Source organism: Myiozetetes cayanensis, unplaced genomic scaffold, assembly GCF_022539395.1.
Source record: "Myiozetetes cayanensis isolate MyiCay16 unplaced genomic scaffold, myiCay2020 scf5-8, whole genome shotgun sequence".
Classification (NCBI taxonomy): domain Eukaryota; kingdom Metazoa; phylum Chordata; class Aves; order Passeriformes; family Tyrannidae; genus Myiozetetes; species Myiozetetes cayanensis.
Window position 1 is genome coordinate 87,167,429 of NW_026087742.1, and position 15,682 is coordinate 87,183,110.

Consider the following 15,682-nt stretch of genomic DNA (forward strand, 5'->3'; position numbering starts at 1 on the left):
TCAATTGTTTCTCTTTTCCCTTCCCCTCCTTACTATGTCTTTTGCATTTAAAATGAGGTTTTATGCCTTCCATTTAGCTAACTTTAAATTCAAGAATAAGTTGATTTCTATTTATTACCCGTTTTCTGCTCTCCAGGAGGCTGGTGGACATTTCAGGGTGGTGCCTCAGGCAGCCAGGCTATGAAGCAGCATAGCTGGGCACATTCTGTCTGTGACTGCTGGATGCTGCCCAGTGGGGGACACTGACCTCTCGCTGCCTGGTGATGGCTGTCACCCCTTTTGCAGAGTTGCTCTTTTTTGGCAGTAGACAGAATGCAACAAGGCTGGTAGGGTGTGTGTGAACTTGGTTTTCCTTCTGTACGGCCTCTGACAATGCCCCCCAGGAGAGTGCATGCCGCTTATAACAGTGGTGGTGCATGGAGGGGCAAGGACTAACTAGGTTTTGATTGTTCCCCCCCCGAAAATTATGACTTTGTGGCACTTCTGTGTACCCCATGCCTAAATACTTAAATTTGTCAGGCACATCTCGCCTCTTCTTTCAGAAGGGGTGTGCCCAGCACTGAGGTGATTTCTCAGCAGCTTCTTGGTGGTGAGTGGAGTGAAATAGGTGCAGAGTTGCCTGTATGCAGAGTGGTGTCACAGGGTGTCAATTACTCCTTTCAGTCAGAAAGCTCAGCTTTGCGTGTCCGGGGTGATGAGTTAAATGTCAATATGAATCCATTTAAAAACCAGTCAAACAAAAGAGGAGCAGCCCCAGGCTTTTTTCATACAAGCTTATTTTGATGTCACTCTGGAGAAGCGATGATGAGACTGACTCTGCCCTTTATCTGCTGTCTCAGCTGCAGAGGCACCTGCATTGTTTAAAAGCCCCCTTCCACCTGTGTGGGGACCTGTGGTTGTGATGCCATGTGTCAAGTACAGGGCTTGCTCTGGTGACTTGTGGTGATCCCCTTCAACCTGATTAATGCTGACCCTCTGGCACGCCGTGTTTTTGGCCGTGCCACCAAACCGTGCCTGCTGCTCCTTCAGGCAGTGGCTGATAAACAACTGAAAGTGTTTGATGATGCAAGTACCTCTGTATCTGTAGAACATGTAATTTTGAATCTACAAGTAGATGATTTAATATTTTGGTCGAAATTCTTCTCTTGGTGTTCTCCATCTGGCTAATTTTTAATTATAGTTGCCAGAAAGAAATTGTTCTGTATGAAAGATATCATTGCAGGGCGTCCAGAGAGACAAATTGGTGTTAGGAGGGGTGGATTTAGTGACTGGTAAAGCCATTAAGGTAGGGTGAAGAAGTGGTTTGAATGAGAGCCAGACACAGCCGATTTTAGTTGATGTTTCCTAAAGGAAGCCAAGTGTTCTCTGAGCCAACCGTGTCCATGTGGGAGGTATGCCTCTACTCTGGTTTAATTATTTTCTTTTGTTTTAATTTGGGAGGGTTTTTTGTGTCTTTTAGTAGTGTGCCAAGTAAATTACCTAGGCAGGTTTAAAAACAGAAAAAAATGCAAAGATCAGTAAGGTCCTTATCTTTTTGAACAGGGCTGAGGGTGTGGACTCTATTATAACAGAAAACGAGTGATGATACTTTTAGTAAAGGTCCCTAAATCTGGGCATACCAGAGTGGTGATTGGAAGAATGGGATGGTGACTTCAAAGATGGCTCTTGAAGATGGTATTTTCCAGGCTGGGGTCTCAAGCCAGCTAGATCAAGTGTCCCTTTAGAAGAAGCATCTAATCTGAGGCAGGAAGCTCTGGATGACCACCTACAGAGCAGCAAATTTGATCCAGCACACAGCTGATGACTGGGGTGTCTGGCAGAGGGGCAGCACTCAGCACGACGTATCTTTCAGAAAGTTTTCAGTGGCCTGAAGTTGAGGCCTTGTGGGAAAACGCATCTGCAGCCTTACTGCCTGTGTTGCCAGCATGCCCAGGTTTGTCAACCTTTCCTGCTCAGTATTTGTGAGGAATAAAAAGGAGGGAAATCTGTAGGCTCCACTTGATAAGGGAGTGTTTTGTGCCAGTTGAGCCAGGAAATGTGTAGTCTTGAGGGATCCCAGTTGGCTGAATGGACTGAGGTTGACATGACTGAATAACGAAGGGCCAGCCATAGTCTGAAATTGCACAGTTGCTGGACCTATTACCCTCCCCTTCCCCTGCGACATCCTCTTCTTTTGCTATCTTTTTTAATCTGTTGCCCAAACAAATGTCTCAGCAGCTATGAACTGAAATAGGCATAATTGTCAGGCCTCACTTAGGCAAATCTTTCTAAGGTCCTGTGGGAAATTGGTGTTGTTTTCCAGGTGAACGTAAAGAGAACTGTCTACCATTGCAACTCTTTCTGTCCTCCCATCAGACAAAACAATCTCCTCCTGATCAGTGGGGTGAGATGGACTGCTGGGCAGAGTGCTGGGAGTCAGCAGAGATGCATTCTAACTGAGCTCTGCCATTGACCTGTTGTGATCCTGGGAAAGTTAGATTGTGGCTTGGTGCCACAGTTTTCCCACCATCCTTTTTTTTTTTTTTCCCCTTCCTTTCTCCTATTTGGGCAATGAGCTGTTTGGAAGAAGGAAATGCCTCTGATAATGTATATCCAGCATCTTTCCGAGTGGGAAAGCTACCACAAAACTAGCAATCAAAATGAAAAATCAATGCGTAGAACTATCTTTTTGCTTCGTAGTAGGTGTAACATCTTTTCACTCTGTCCCTGGAAGAACAAGACTGATAATAACTGTGCATCTTTCTGTGCATTATTTCACAGAATGCAGTACTATGCATAAGTAAATTGTCATTATTATGTCTTCACAGACAGCAAGTGAGCCTGTGGATATCTAAAGCAGGATAGAGAGTATGTTGTTTTCTATTTTGCTTTCCAGGCATTTGATGTCAAGAGTTAGAACAAGGGAAAACTCAGAGCCGTGTCCTGTCTTTGATTTAAACAGTGCAAATCTTTAATAGCTCTGATTGATTTGGATTTAGAAATCATCTAACAGGATGACTTTTTGTCATGAGTTTCTGCAGTGATTTCCCAGGCTTTACTAGGGTTGTTTGCTGATTTTTATTCTAGAAGTAGTCTTCATGCCATGTAAACATTATATCTTTTTTATGACTTTATCTCCATTGCTGGAGCCTACAGAATGCTGTATCAGTAGGAACAGCATTATTTTGGTAGGCTTTGTGCTTAAGAATAGTTTATACTTAATTATTTGGTTTTGACTGGGGAAGTTGCTTTCACTTTGTGCCATTGTGTCTTTTTGCCTGTCAGAGTGTGTTCTGTTTCCTCCACAAGCACTACTTTCATTGGTTTTCACAGAGTAGACCTACATCTTTTTGGGGAGCGGAAAGAAGCATCGTGTAGCGTCTAAGTTTTCACAATGCAAAGTTGGTTAGTCTGCAACTGTCTATGTTGGCAAGTGACAAAAAGAGCTGATGGTAAACATGACTTGGAATAATAAGTTATCATTTATTTCACTGGTGTGTGCAACCTAATAGCAGAGTGTTGCTTCGTGGCCTGTTGCCTCAGGCTGGTAGGAATTTAGAGTCAACTGAATGAGACGAAACTTGGAAAGTTGCTTAGCATGGGGGCATTGAACAGCACTACTAAGAGGTGGTACTGTGGTGAGTTTTCACTTGATAGCATGTCTAAATCTGGTCTGCTGCTTCTCTGTGCATTTTGGCAATCGAAACTGAATTAGTAGATTTTTTTTTCAAATCAGTTGCCCTTCTTGCTACAATTGTTGTCATAGAATACTGGGAGCTTAGAGAAGTTTTCCGAAGACTTAATTGTGTACAGTGTACAAGATAATCCAAGCTTTCCTTCCTTAATGTGTAATGTTACCCCATATTCTGCTTCCATGCCATTTAGCTGGGGACCAAGCTTCCAGGAGCAGTCTCCCAAAGGCACGTTATTACATAGGCCTGAAACGGTGTTAGTAGGAGAATCGCAGTACTGTGAAATACATATCTTGGGTAATTAAGAGGGGTTGGAAGTAAATGAGCTGATAAGATTCCTTTTGCATTTCATTTGCATAGTTCTTTGATAACATTAAGGCATAAGAAAAAAAAAAGGCACCATGAAAAACAGCACATAACAGCACTTGCCTTTGAACCTTTCCAGAACAAAAATTTTACAGTAATAATGTGTGCCAAGGAAGAAAGAGGCAAGAAGTAGGTGTATTAACTGACTTGGAGAGTGTGGGTAGGCTTGAAATTTATAATGTTCTGCAGATCTTGGCAGTTTACCAAGGATTCCCCTTGTCCCCTCTGCTTTTCAATATGCATAAAGCCCACTGAGATGAGAAATAAACAGCATATTGCTATCAGACATATGGGATGTGCTTAAGTAGTGAATTCAGTTTAAGATCTGGTTAAATGCTGCTTTGTTGCTGTGTTTATGAGAAAAGCTGTAACCCTATGTAAATGAACTTTCTGTCATCTGCACAAGAAGAAACAGGACAAAATTCGGGGCCGACAGTCTCAAATCTATTGACTCCATTTAAAAATGCAATGGTGCAAGTAGCAGTCGTAGAAATATTCTTATGCCTCTTCCTTGGGAGGATAACCAAGTCCTTTAGTATGAATAGAACCATGAAATGAGGGAAAGAAAGGTGGGAAGAATGCATAAGAAATGAGAAGTAGTTTGGAAATTTTGATCAATAAAATCTTAATGTTGTCGAAATGAAGGGAATGTATTGGTGAACTCATTTCCATGGGGACAAGCTTACAGTGCTGACATTTTCTTGTGGCCCCCATGGTGATACCTGGTAAGAGGCAAACTCACTCCCAGCATGATGTAACCTTTTCTATCTGTTGCTACTACTATGCAGTGAAACCTCTGCAGCTTCCTCAGTCCTTTGGCTCTGGAGACAGTAATCTTATGCTTAGCAAGATGCCTCTCAGTTGCTGCTGTCTCCATTGCATATTTCATATCCATACTTAACGTTCTGGCCATGGGACAGTTATCTTGTGATCCCCAGCCTCTGATATTTGGCATCTAGCAGTATATTCAAAAACTGCTGTTTTCACTTAGCATAGGTTGCGTTTTGCAGTCTTGCAGAGCTTTTTAGATACCCAGATGGTAGTTGACAACAATTCACCTGGAGAAACAAAGCTGCAAGAACCTCTGCAGTGCCATGGGGATGGGAGATCCCGTGATGCCACGAGTCCACACTGCACTAAAGCAGGGGCCTCATTCTGCATAAAAAGTGTTCTCTCAATGGAGTGGTGTTGCTGAGATAATGGTGTCTGGATGGAGCCTTAATGTTTACAGCATTTGTGAAGTGTCCTGTGAGTTGGTTGGATTTGAATAAATTTTAATCCCAGGAGACTGAGTTCAGAGGGTTTCTCCCATCTCTGATTTCTGCAGTTTTTTCTTCATGTTCAGTCACTTTGCAATTTAATTATTACTCTTTTTAATGGGGAAAAATTTTTCCAAAGCAAAAGCTTGCTATGAAAATCTGAAGATTGGTTTCCAAAATGGGAATGCTTAGCCATTTCATGTTATAAGCAAAATTATACCAGCATGCTAATAGTTCAACAAGTCTGTTCTTGAACAGAACTGTTAAGCAGATAAACAAAAAACCAAAAACTAGGCTCATGCTTATATGCTGTGCTTGTGATGTTTGCTTTTTTCCCCTCTCTCTGAAAATATTTGTAATGAAAAGAACGAGGCTTCAAAATATCCTTTCACTTCTCTCGTATAAATTAATGTCATGCAGGCCTGCCCTCTCCCCCACAGTGTTGTAGATGCTTAGAATATGAGTGCTCCATACATTATGAAAAGGGTATTTGGAGTAATTTTAAACAATATTTTGAAGTGACCACGGTTTAAATTTGGCCTGGGATACTGAGCAGCCCACTCTTCCCACACTGCAGTTCCCTTGCTTTCAGTCCCTTAGGAGGGTTATGTAGAAGCTTTCCCATCCCAGAAGAAGCAAAACATGAGCAATTGCTGTGCTCTGCTGTAGCTGGCCCAGGTTTTCGTAGGGACACTTGTGGAAGCACCAGCAGGATCCCATGAAGGTGCTGGGGAAGGATGGTTGGGCTGATGCACATTAGTCATCCTGAGTGGGCCAGTCTCACAGGGAGGAACATTGACTTGAGAAAAGCTGTGAAGCTGAGCCCTGGGAAATTTCAGGTGTCTCTCTGGAAATAGCAAGCCCACTAGTAGTTTGTAGATTTTAATTAAAGAGACAAATAGAGAAAAAATTCCATAAAATATGTGGCGTCTTCTGGATGTTTTGCTACTTTGGTCTTCTATGTGCCACATTTTATGCTTGAGTATATTCTACCACCATTTTAGCATCTCCCCTTTGCTGCAGAGTGAACAGTGAACTGCATTTCACTGTTTTTTTAAGAAGTTTCTTTTCCAGATGTCCTTAGTGTTATGAGCTTTTTTTTCCTCTGAGATGTCCTTGTAACTCTCTTATCTTTAGCATATCCTTTTTGTATCTCAAACTATGCATTCCACGTCCTTGGGCCTTCAAGTTCCTTCGACAGACATGTGGAAAATAGAGGCAGAGCTGAGAGTAGTCATTTTTCTGTCTTGGTGTAAACCATTTTCCCCTCCTTCCTTGTGGGATGGTAAATTTTGAGGAGAAGATCACAAGCTTCTGTCATTAGGCATGGGTCCAGGGTGAGAAATTGGAGTTGGAAATCTCCTGGGCTTGCTGAAAGGCTTTGGTTCAAGAAGTAATAAGGTCAAGGTAAGGTCAGTCTTGGCTACTGCACGCATGTTATGACCCTAACTTTGTTTCAAAATCGAAACCAGCTTGAGACTAAGCTGTAAAAGAAATGCCTGCAGTAAAGAGAGTTTACAGAGCAAGCAAAAGCCTGAGAACAGTAATGTATTTATAGAAAGCATGTGGATTGGTTAGTAAGGGGAGAGCGCAGCACAAAAAGAATTGTGAAAAAAGCTGAGGCAGTCAATTCTGCAGCATTTCATCCTTTTGAATGTACCAGTAATGCCTGGCTATTACCTCCATGGAGGGCACCATAAGATGTGAAGGGGTCAAGATTTCTCTGAAGAGACTAGTGGTTTGGAGTGCTTCAGTTCTGGGATGCCAAATCTTGAAAGAATCTGTAACAAGATTAATAAATTAGTCCAGGAAAAAAATACATTGTTGATGTCCATCAGCTATAGTGGATGATACATATAGGTTTCTGTCTAGGAAACTTAGAAATAGGTGAGGAGAAGAATAAAGGAACTGTGACTTTAGTGAAATGTTTTGTTGTGTTTTTTGTCATTACTTGTGATAAAAGTGATGAAATGTAGTGGGCATACCTCTTGGAGAGCATGGCTGATGCAGACAAGACCCTTTGGGGATGGTGCTTGGGAAAGTTGTTGGGAGACTGGGCTGTTTGACTGGAAGTCTTGAGGCAGACTGCTGGGTGTTAAGTGGAGAGCTGGAAAATAACAATATAGGGACCATTTCTAAGTGCCTGTTTAGGAAAAAAGTACCAACCAGCTAATTGATGTGTCCCCACTTCATGTAAACATACAGAGGAGAGAAAAAGGTTTTTGTTAGGAGTCAGCTGAGGTGAATTACAGCCCACCTGGAGTGGGCTGTGTAGTGCTTGAAGGGCCCTGTCGTGTCGCCTGCCTCCCAGCCCTGCGATCTGCATCCTGCCGGCTCTGTCTCTGTTCCGACTGCAGAACAAACTAGTTTAATTTCCTGGACTGCAATCCCCTGCCCCACCCCGCAGTTTGTTAACTGTGTTAACTTTCTGCCATTTTAGTGATCTCAATCAGTTGATTGTATCATAATGATACAATGAGTGCCAGAAGGAGCGCAGTGCTCCTGGGAGAAATATGTGACAGGAGGCAGAGGAAGGAAGGGTAGGAGCTCCTGGCTGCCGAAGCTGGGATCTATTAACTTGGCTCCAGCTGTACTGAGAAACTACCCTTATCATGGAGTAGCTGAAGAGAGATGACATCTTGTTCTTTTCTAGCTATTGTGAGACAAGTGAAGAGACCTCTTGCAGGTCTGATGCATCACTTACAAAAACCTCACATTTTTTTACTAGTGAAGACCAAAACAAAGAGAAATGTCGTAAGCCCTAAGCATGGGCTAACCCCCTAAGCATGCTTGCATTTATCTAGTAATATGCCACCCAGGTACCAGGCACTAGTGCATAGAAATAAAATATACAACACATGGAGTTTATCTGTTCTGACATGTTAATAAACTATCATTACTGACTATAAGCTTTGCTAAAGTAAACAGAAGGGAAGCTGTGAATATCATCTGTCTGTACATGATAATCATCATTTTAATGTGGAGAAAAATAGGTTCTAAAATTTGTATAAGAACATTTTAAAAAGAAATATTTTTTTTAGCTGTCTAGAGTATTTGTTGTTTTTTCCTAGGACGTATAAGAATGGTCTAGCACATTTGGGGAAATGACTCTTGTCCAAATGTTTTGCTCTGTGCATGCTTGAAGGGATGGGTGAGATGCTGGTGCTGACAGTTCTCTCTCTCTTATTCAGGGCCGGCATGTCAAAACGGGTCAGCTGGCAGCCATCAAAGTCATGGACGTTACTGAGGTGAGTAGAGGAACGTTCTGCTTTATTAGCAACATGGGTAAAATTTAGTATTTGAGAGATGGTATATGGCTTACCTCAAATTTCTATTGAAGAGCATGGTTCTTGCATGTGAATGTTTGCTCTCTGCTTACAGGACCTGACCTCTCAAACCCATCTGCCCTTTATGAGATTTCTGTGTGCTGAGGCTTCTGGCCTTCACAAATTGCTTTGGCCAGTCCCAGGGCACGTGAGTGCACACAGCACTCCCCTTTTCAGAAATTTCTTAGAAGAGGGGGGGGAAAAAAAATCAGATTTCTCACTTTTTTTTCCTCTTAAATGTATCATGTTGCTTTTACCGAAAAAGAAGGTGAAGAGGCTGCTTGACACAGAGGACAGTGTTCTCCCTGGTACATTTGCAGCCTATAAGGGGTATATGTTTATTCAAAGGAATGGGTCCAGTAAAGTTCCAAGAAGCCTGAAAGCAGGAACATCTGTAGGAATGATGCAGGAGTGATGAGCAGATTGCTAGCAGAATTCAGCAATGTAAAGTAGTAGTAGTAACTGACCCACAGGGATTTACTATGGAGCTTTATATGGGAAAGAAGGGAAATGAACCCAGCCAAAGAAATAAAAAATATGTGCCTATATTTGAATCCTTAGGTGTCTTGCAGTTTGTGCTGTTCAAAAAGCAATCAGTTTAAATTAAGTCTTAAAAACAGATCAAGAAAAGCATGGGTCTCTCCCTGTTGATTCCAGTTGTGTTGTATAGAGTTGCATCCACTAATTAACACAACAGCTTCAGATTTAAAATCGAATCAGAGCCTCCCATGTGCAGGGCTTAACTGATACTGCTCTTCTGTAGAGATGTGCCTTTTCAAACCAAGTGTCTTATTCTTCTGAACTCCTCAATGTTACATAGGTTTTCGGGTGAAAATTTTGTTAATGCGTATGCATTATACAGGTCTTTGGCAAGGCTTATTAAGGTTATATTAAACAAAACTCCTACAAGTGTATTACTGCAAAATATTTTGTAGTTTAGTGTGTATATAGGTGCAACAAGTAAAAGTGGCCTTGGACACAAGGTCCTAGATGAGTGGTAGGGTGTAACAGGTAAATAGGCAGGCGAGATAAAAAACAAGAAGGCAGGGTTAGGTCAACTGGTAGGACTTCAGTCTTATCTCTAAATCTCCTAGTGATCGATGGGCAGTGTGACTGCTGCTCTCTAACTTAAGCTGTTATGTCTGCCAAGAGCTAGATATTCTTGCTTTGTAAGATGGCCTGATAAAGATCAATTTTCAGCTGAAGTTTTTCAAAGGCTGCCTTCATGAGGAGGCAATGCTTTTTTTGCTGCAGTTAACAAGCAGAGAAACCAGAGAAAAATGAAGGTGTGTTGACACACAGTGAATGTTCTTTGCGCAGCAAATGTTTCCGTTTGTGCAGCAGTTTTACACAGGACTATTTTGCTGGACTATGCATGACAAAGGCTTCTTCCATAATATTAAGATTGGCTCTACTGCACACTCCTTCTGTTTTTAATAGCATGTATTAATCACAAACACTTGTAATGGAGAGGTTGCACAGCAAAAGGAAAACAATTGAAAAATGCTGTCTATGGTATGGCTAAGCTCATGTTGCAGGGCATGGCTTCAGTTTTGAAACTTTCTGTAATTTTCATCTGGTTTTGAAAAACGAGTCGTATATTGGCACGGTCTCTCAAAAGCACAGTGCTTTTTGAGGGGATGAAGGGCAGTCAGAGAGAAGAGTTTGGAGATGTTAGCCCCACGCAGCTTAAAAAATCATTGTCGTTCCTGCTAGTGGAGCCTCATGTGTTTTGCTTCAAAATAACGAGCCTGCAGAGCTTAAAAATGTGTAAATTCTTCCAAGTCATGCTAAATCAGCTGCACTTTGTAACACCAGGCATGGGTGATACTGTTGCATGGATCATTTTCTCAGTGGCAGATGTGGCCATAGGATGTTCCTGTCCAGTCTTGCTTGCTGGTTCCTTACCTGTTTCCCAACACTTGTGCCGACACAACTACCCGGGGGCCAGATGGTGACCTGGATCAGTGAACAGGCTGTGGTTCCAGTTTAAAAATACCCTCATTCCTCTCCTTCCCCCTGGTTTATTTATAAACTGGATTGGTTCATTGATCACTGATTAGCACATGATGTTACCAACTGCTGTGTGATTGCTATGAAGAAGGTGGCATGAGACCAGAAAAGAGCTGCTGCTGGCCATCAGGGAGAAGGGGCAGTAGCTCAAATTGACATTTCTGCCAGATACAGGCATGTCCTCAAGACATGGCTTCAGTTTCTCATGGGATGGTTCATGTACACCTCCTTTTGTTGGGAAACTATGCAGCTTCATCCTGGTTCTAGCTCACCACAACTTACAGGAACAGTGGGAGGAGGGAATGTGGGGATAGAGAGGACAGTGACTGCCACCCTTAGCTCTGTCCCAAAAGAAATGCTGAAGAAACCACAGCCTCAAATTCATCTTCTCTTCTTGCTGTAAGAGCTACAGTTAGCTGCTAATTGAATACTGTGTCCATGCCCATGGAGAACGCAGCTTCAGTGGAAACGTTCACAAAACTGAAATTGTGATTTTTCCAATGAGTGGCTGCTTGAAGCTGTAGGTGATTCGTGCCTATGTGCATATTTTATTGGCAGTCTTATGCCTTTCTGCTTAAATTCAAGCAGTACTGTGAGGAATATCTGATTATTTTGACAAACCTGAGTTGAGAACAGACACAAGACTTTCTTCTGGGATACCTCTGATCCAGTGCTTGCTTTGCCAAATGCTTAACAAATTAGAAAACCTAATGTGTTCACATGCTCTGTGGGGACACCCCAAATTTTCAGTTCAAGGCTGTGATTCTGCAATTCACACATTGCTCAGGATCAGTGAAGTTAAGTGAGTTTCTGGGCTGTAAAGTTTTTAACACCCAAAGAGGTGGGTTGTCAAAGTTAGGGTAAAGGCTTTCCTTTAAAAGTTTTTGTTGGCATGAAGAAAATGAGGTAGTATAATCTCCGACTAGAGATATTGGAAGAAACATTATACCTCTGTACTGTACATGGCACTGTGGAAATGCTCTTCATCCTTCTCATCTTTTCTTGTGGTTTTCTCTTTAGATTTTAATTTTGAAAAGAATGGTGGCAATCATGAGAAAAGAGGAGGTGGGCTGAAGCTATCAGCTTGATCTTTGAATATATTATGACTAGTTAGTACTGCTGCCTTAAATGTTGGGGGGTGTTGATGTGCATAAAACTTTCCTGCCTCTTCTGTTTTCCTTCTTTCTAAACAAATTAAAAAAAGACTTAGACTGTATGGATCTTTACAGATATTTAGTTCTACAGCACTAAAGTGAGCACTACGGGATCTGTAAGACCTAAGGATCTGTAAGTTTTAGTACAGAATGGTGCATATGTAGGTCCTATTTTCACTTTCTGAGGGCGAAGCTACAGTGCATGTAGGCTGAAAAAATTTCACTGGAGTGTAGAACAAATAAAACCGAAAAACCCACCAGTCTTCATCAATGGAAAGCTATTCTAATTCATTGTTGGAATGAGCCCAATGACCGTAAAAGGGGAACAATATGAACTATCAGGGTATGTGCACTTTAAAAATTGTTTTACAAAACGTACGTATGTAGGATGAATTTCATGCTGCACACGTGTTGTGGGAAGGCATTATTTGAGAGATTCCTGTAGTCTGTTGTTAATCTTTTTATTGTAGGGTCCCTATTCCTTTTGTGACACTGTTTTGGAGAAGGCGGTATCAGTCTGTGTTGACCCCTTCCGCTCAATGAATGTTAGGTTTCCATGACTGTAAGATTTCCGTGACTCTTAACATTTGCTAGTCACTGTTCAGTTAAAGAATTGGTTTTCTTGTGAAGTAAATAACATTTAAAACCTTAGCAAAACTTACTTGGCAAATCTGCCTGCACCCAAGCTGTTAACTTGCATTACACCCTAAAGCTTGACTCTGCTTAACTCCTTTGGAAGCTTTCCTTGCAGCTGCATGGTTGTTTCCAGTGTCACTCCTGTGTTCCGCTTCCAGCGATGCTTTTCTCTTTGAAAGCTTTAGTAACTGATTTTGAGGGAAAAAATACAATTGCTTCTCTTCTGTTTGTTATAACCCCTGATGCTGTTGCTTCTTCCTCCTACCTCTTCCCACACACACGCTTGGCATCCCTTGGGAAAGTTTTCTGCATGCCTTTTTTAATAGCAGCATTTCTCAGCTCTTGTGCCCAGTGTTTCATGACTTGTCCAGTCTAGTCTGTGTAAACTTATGCTAAGTAAACAACTGAATACTGTATCCTGCTGATTTGTGAAAAAAGCTGGATTGCTTTTAGTGCTTGCCTGTCTTGCTGTTTCTGTACGTCCTCTGCAGAAAAATTAACAACCTCAGACCAAAACCTCCAGGCGTGCAGAGAAACACGGCACATCTGCCGTACCTAGAACAGGAAAGGTTACCTGAATTACTCATTACCATCTTCCTGACTCTGCTAACTGCTTATTTCTGTTGCAATAGGCAAGTCCCTTTGATTTTTGTGAGTCTCTATATAACACATGGTGTTATAAACTGCAATCTTGTGGATGAGGTGTCTGTAGGACATCCCAAAAGCAGTATGCAGAAAAACCACAGATAGATAAAAAAGTGTGTATATTCCCACACAAACTGACAAACAAAATGAGGGGAAAACAAAGTAATCAACACCAAAAGTTTGCCCTAACTATGATGTATGTTCTTTTATTCCCCATGAAGACTGAAAGACAATTCATGGATTTTGATCTGTTTAGAGGGGAAAAAAAAAAAAAAGTTGATGGCTCACTCTAGAAGATTGGGAAATGCAGATCCTTGGAGCCCTGTGCAACAGAACTGGGTCAAGCCAGTCTGGAGAAGCTGAATATGGGCCATCCTTTTCGTGCAGAGATATGAATGCGCTGCTTTACCTGGCTTAGTGCAGCTGCCCGATAAAGTACTTATATCAGTCCATGGCTGTACTTACTGTGAAGTCAGCCAAAGCAAACCTGAAGTCAGTAGTAACTTAAAGCCTTTGCCATGTTACTTCTTCCTATGAGTCACTTCTTAATATGAGTTGAGAAAATGGATAAGGGATCTAAAAATCCTAATAGTTCCATGGGGAATACTGGCCCCCTGCTTGCTTGTCCTGCAAATGTGAGGTTGCTTACTACTAGTCTGTACAACATTTTGTAGTTTTGGGTTAAACAGTTACCCAGCAAAACAAAGAATCATTCTGTGGTAAAGGAATAAATAGGAAAGGTATTTACAATGTGGATAGCCCTGCTGTCCAGTCTGTCCTGAAGCTGATTAACCTTTGACCTCTTCTGGGGATTAGGTTAAAAAAAAAAAAAAAAGAAGTGGAAAAGGTTGCTGGGAACTATCTATTACAGTTCAGAGGAAAACAGAGCTGGACAGAGTGATCTCTTGAGCTATAATATCTGGTTCTGGAGGAGGTCAAAAAGAGCTATGATACTCTTACAGCCTTTTTTGAGTTCCAGAGCAGTTGTATAACTGACAGTTTCCCTCCTTAACTGAGATCCCTCACCTGGCTCTGATGCATGCCATTGCCCAGTGGCTTGGCACAGTTCTTTCCCCTGCTTTACCATGGACCTGATGCCGTTAAGTTCAACCCTGGGTGCTGTCAGGGATTGCAGTGCTGTCTGACATCTGTGTGGGACCAGGCTCTCCTGCAGCTCTGTGCTGCCTGTTTTTATGTGAGACCCCCGTTTGGGTCAGCCGGGGGTGGTCCTGTCCATCTTCAGGGCGATGCGGTGTGAAGGGCTTTGCAGGGGGTGCCAGACACATCACAACAGCCCTGTCCTTGGGTGGCTGGGCAGTGCTTAGCTTGCCAGCTCATAGTCATAACAGAGTAGAAAAACATTTAACTCTAAAGAGCCTTTTGTTCTTACAGTCATACAAGGAACAGTGACTTTATCTCCCAGCAAATACATTTAACACCTGGCTTGAGTCAGATCTGCAGTTTTTGGACATGATCCCAGAAATTTTCTGGAGCAGTGCTGGCACCAGTTTGGATAAAGGGCAAACTTCCACTCTCCTCATCTGAGTACTTAGGTGGTTAGCAAGGCTGCTGGGCTACAGAAGGCTATTTGGAAAAGGGAGGATGTCAAGTTTGATGCAGTTGCAAAGAGGAGGTTGAATAGGGAGCTTCACAGGCAGTTTGAGGTCAGGGCAGAAAGCTGTGGTTGTTATCAAGCAGTTTGGGAAATTATACTGCTGGAGAGCTGACGTCGGGCAGTAAGGCTCTGCATTGCTGTGTCCCAGCAAAGAGCAGTGAAGAGCAACTTTGCACTGATACTGTGTGGGGAGAAAATGGAAAAGGTGACAGAAGAAAATGGGTGTAAAACATTCATACATGCACACTTGTTTCTCTCTCTGCTTTTTTCAACATATGCTTTCTCCTTATGCAAGATTTCCACCTGAGTGGAAGACTGTTTGCATGCACAGCCTTTTGTCCTTGCAGGTATACTGCTCTAAATATTCTAATGTGCTTGTTTTGAAACCTGATTGTTTCAAGGCTGGAGGAAACAGATGTTTTCCATTTGCCATGAAGATCCTTGAGGGCACCATTGGTGCCTCACCAGCATGTTTTATCTGTCAAAGGTAAAAGAACTTTAGCTATGAAGGCTTCATGATCCTCACTTAGTAGGATTCCTGTTGCATGGCTTTTCTGCTGAGGCTAGGAGGTGGCTTCATACTCAAGGTTAATTGTGGAACACTGTGTTGAGAAAGTGTAAAGAAAGCTGTATTGCCTCTGCCTTCTCCTCCTCTGTATGTTTATGTCATTTGATGTGCAAGATTTTTGTCCTGTCTAGAAGAAAATGTTTTGCCAGTACTCTGTAAATTGTAATGTAGTTTAGATAACACAACTTGAATTTGTGGCCGCTTAAAGGGAAGTCTGCTGTAGTTTGGAGTGTAGAAGAATCTCCTTGTTTTAGGAAGATGGCTTTGAAATTTTACCTACCTGGCTATAAGAGAACGGGATACCACTCTGCTGTAGCACAACGGATGATGCTCAGGATACACTCCTCAGCTGTGGCACTGAGATCTGTTGCTGCTTGTCAGTATGTGAGAGCTCCTGTTTAATACTGGGGCGTAATGCAAACAGCTGAC

The 15,682-nt window shown here is 42.2% G+C and overlaps 1 protein-coding gene across 8 annotated transcripts in view; it reads left to right on the top strand.

The window, feature by feature from the left end:
• Positions 1-15,682, top strand: part of MAP4K4 (mitogen-activated protein kinase kinase kinase kinase 4) — a 172,224-nt gene that overhangs the window by 70,229 nt on the left and 86,313 nt on the right. For all 8 annotated transcript variants that reach the window (XM_050332482.1, XM_050332484.1, XM_050332483.1 and 5 more), the window contains exon 3: positions 8,488-8,544. In XM_050332482.1, the coding sequence (XP_050188439.1) occupies positions 8,488-8,544 (57 nt within the window). The remainder of the gene's footprint in view (positions 1-8,487; positions 8,545-15,682) is intronic.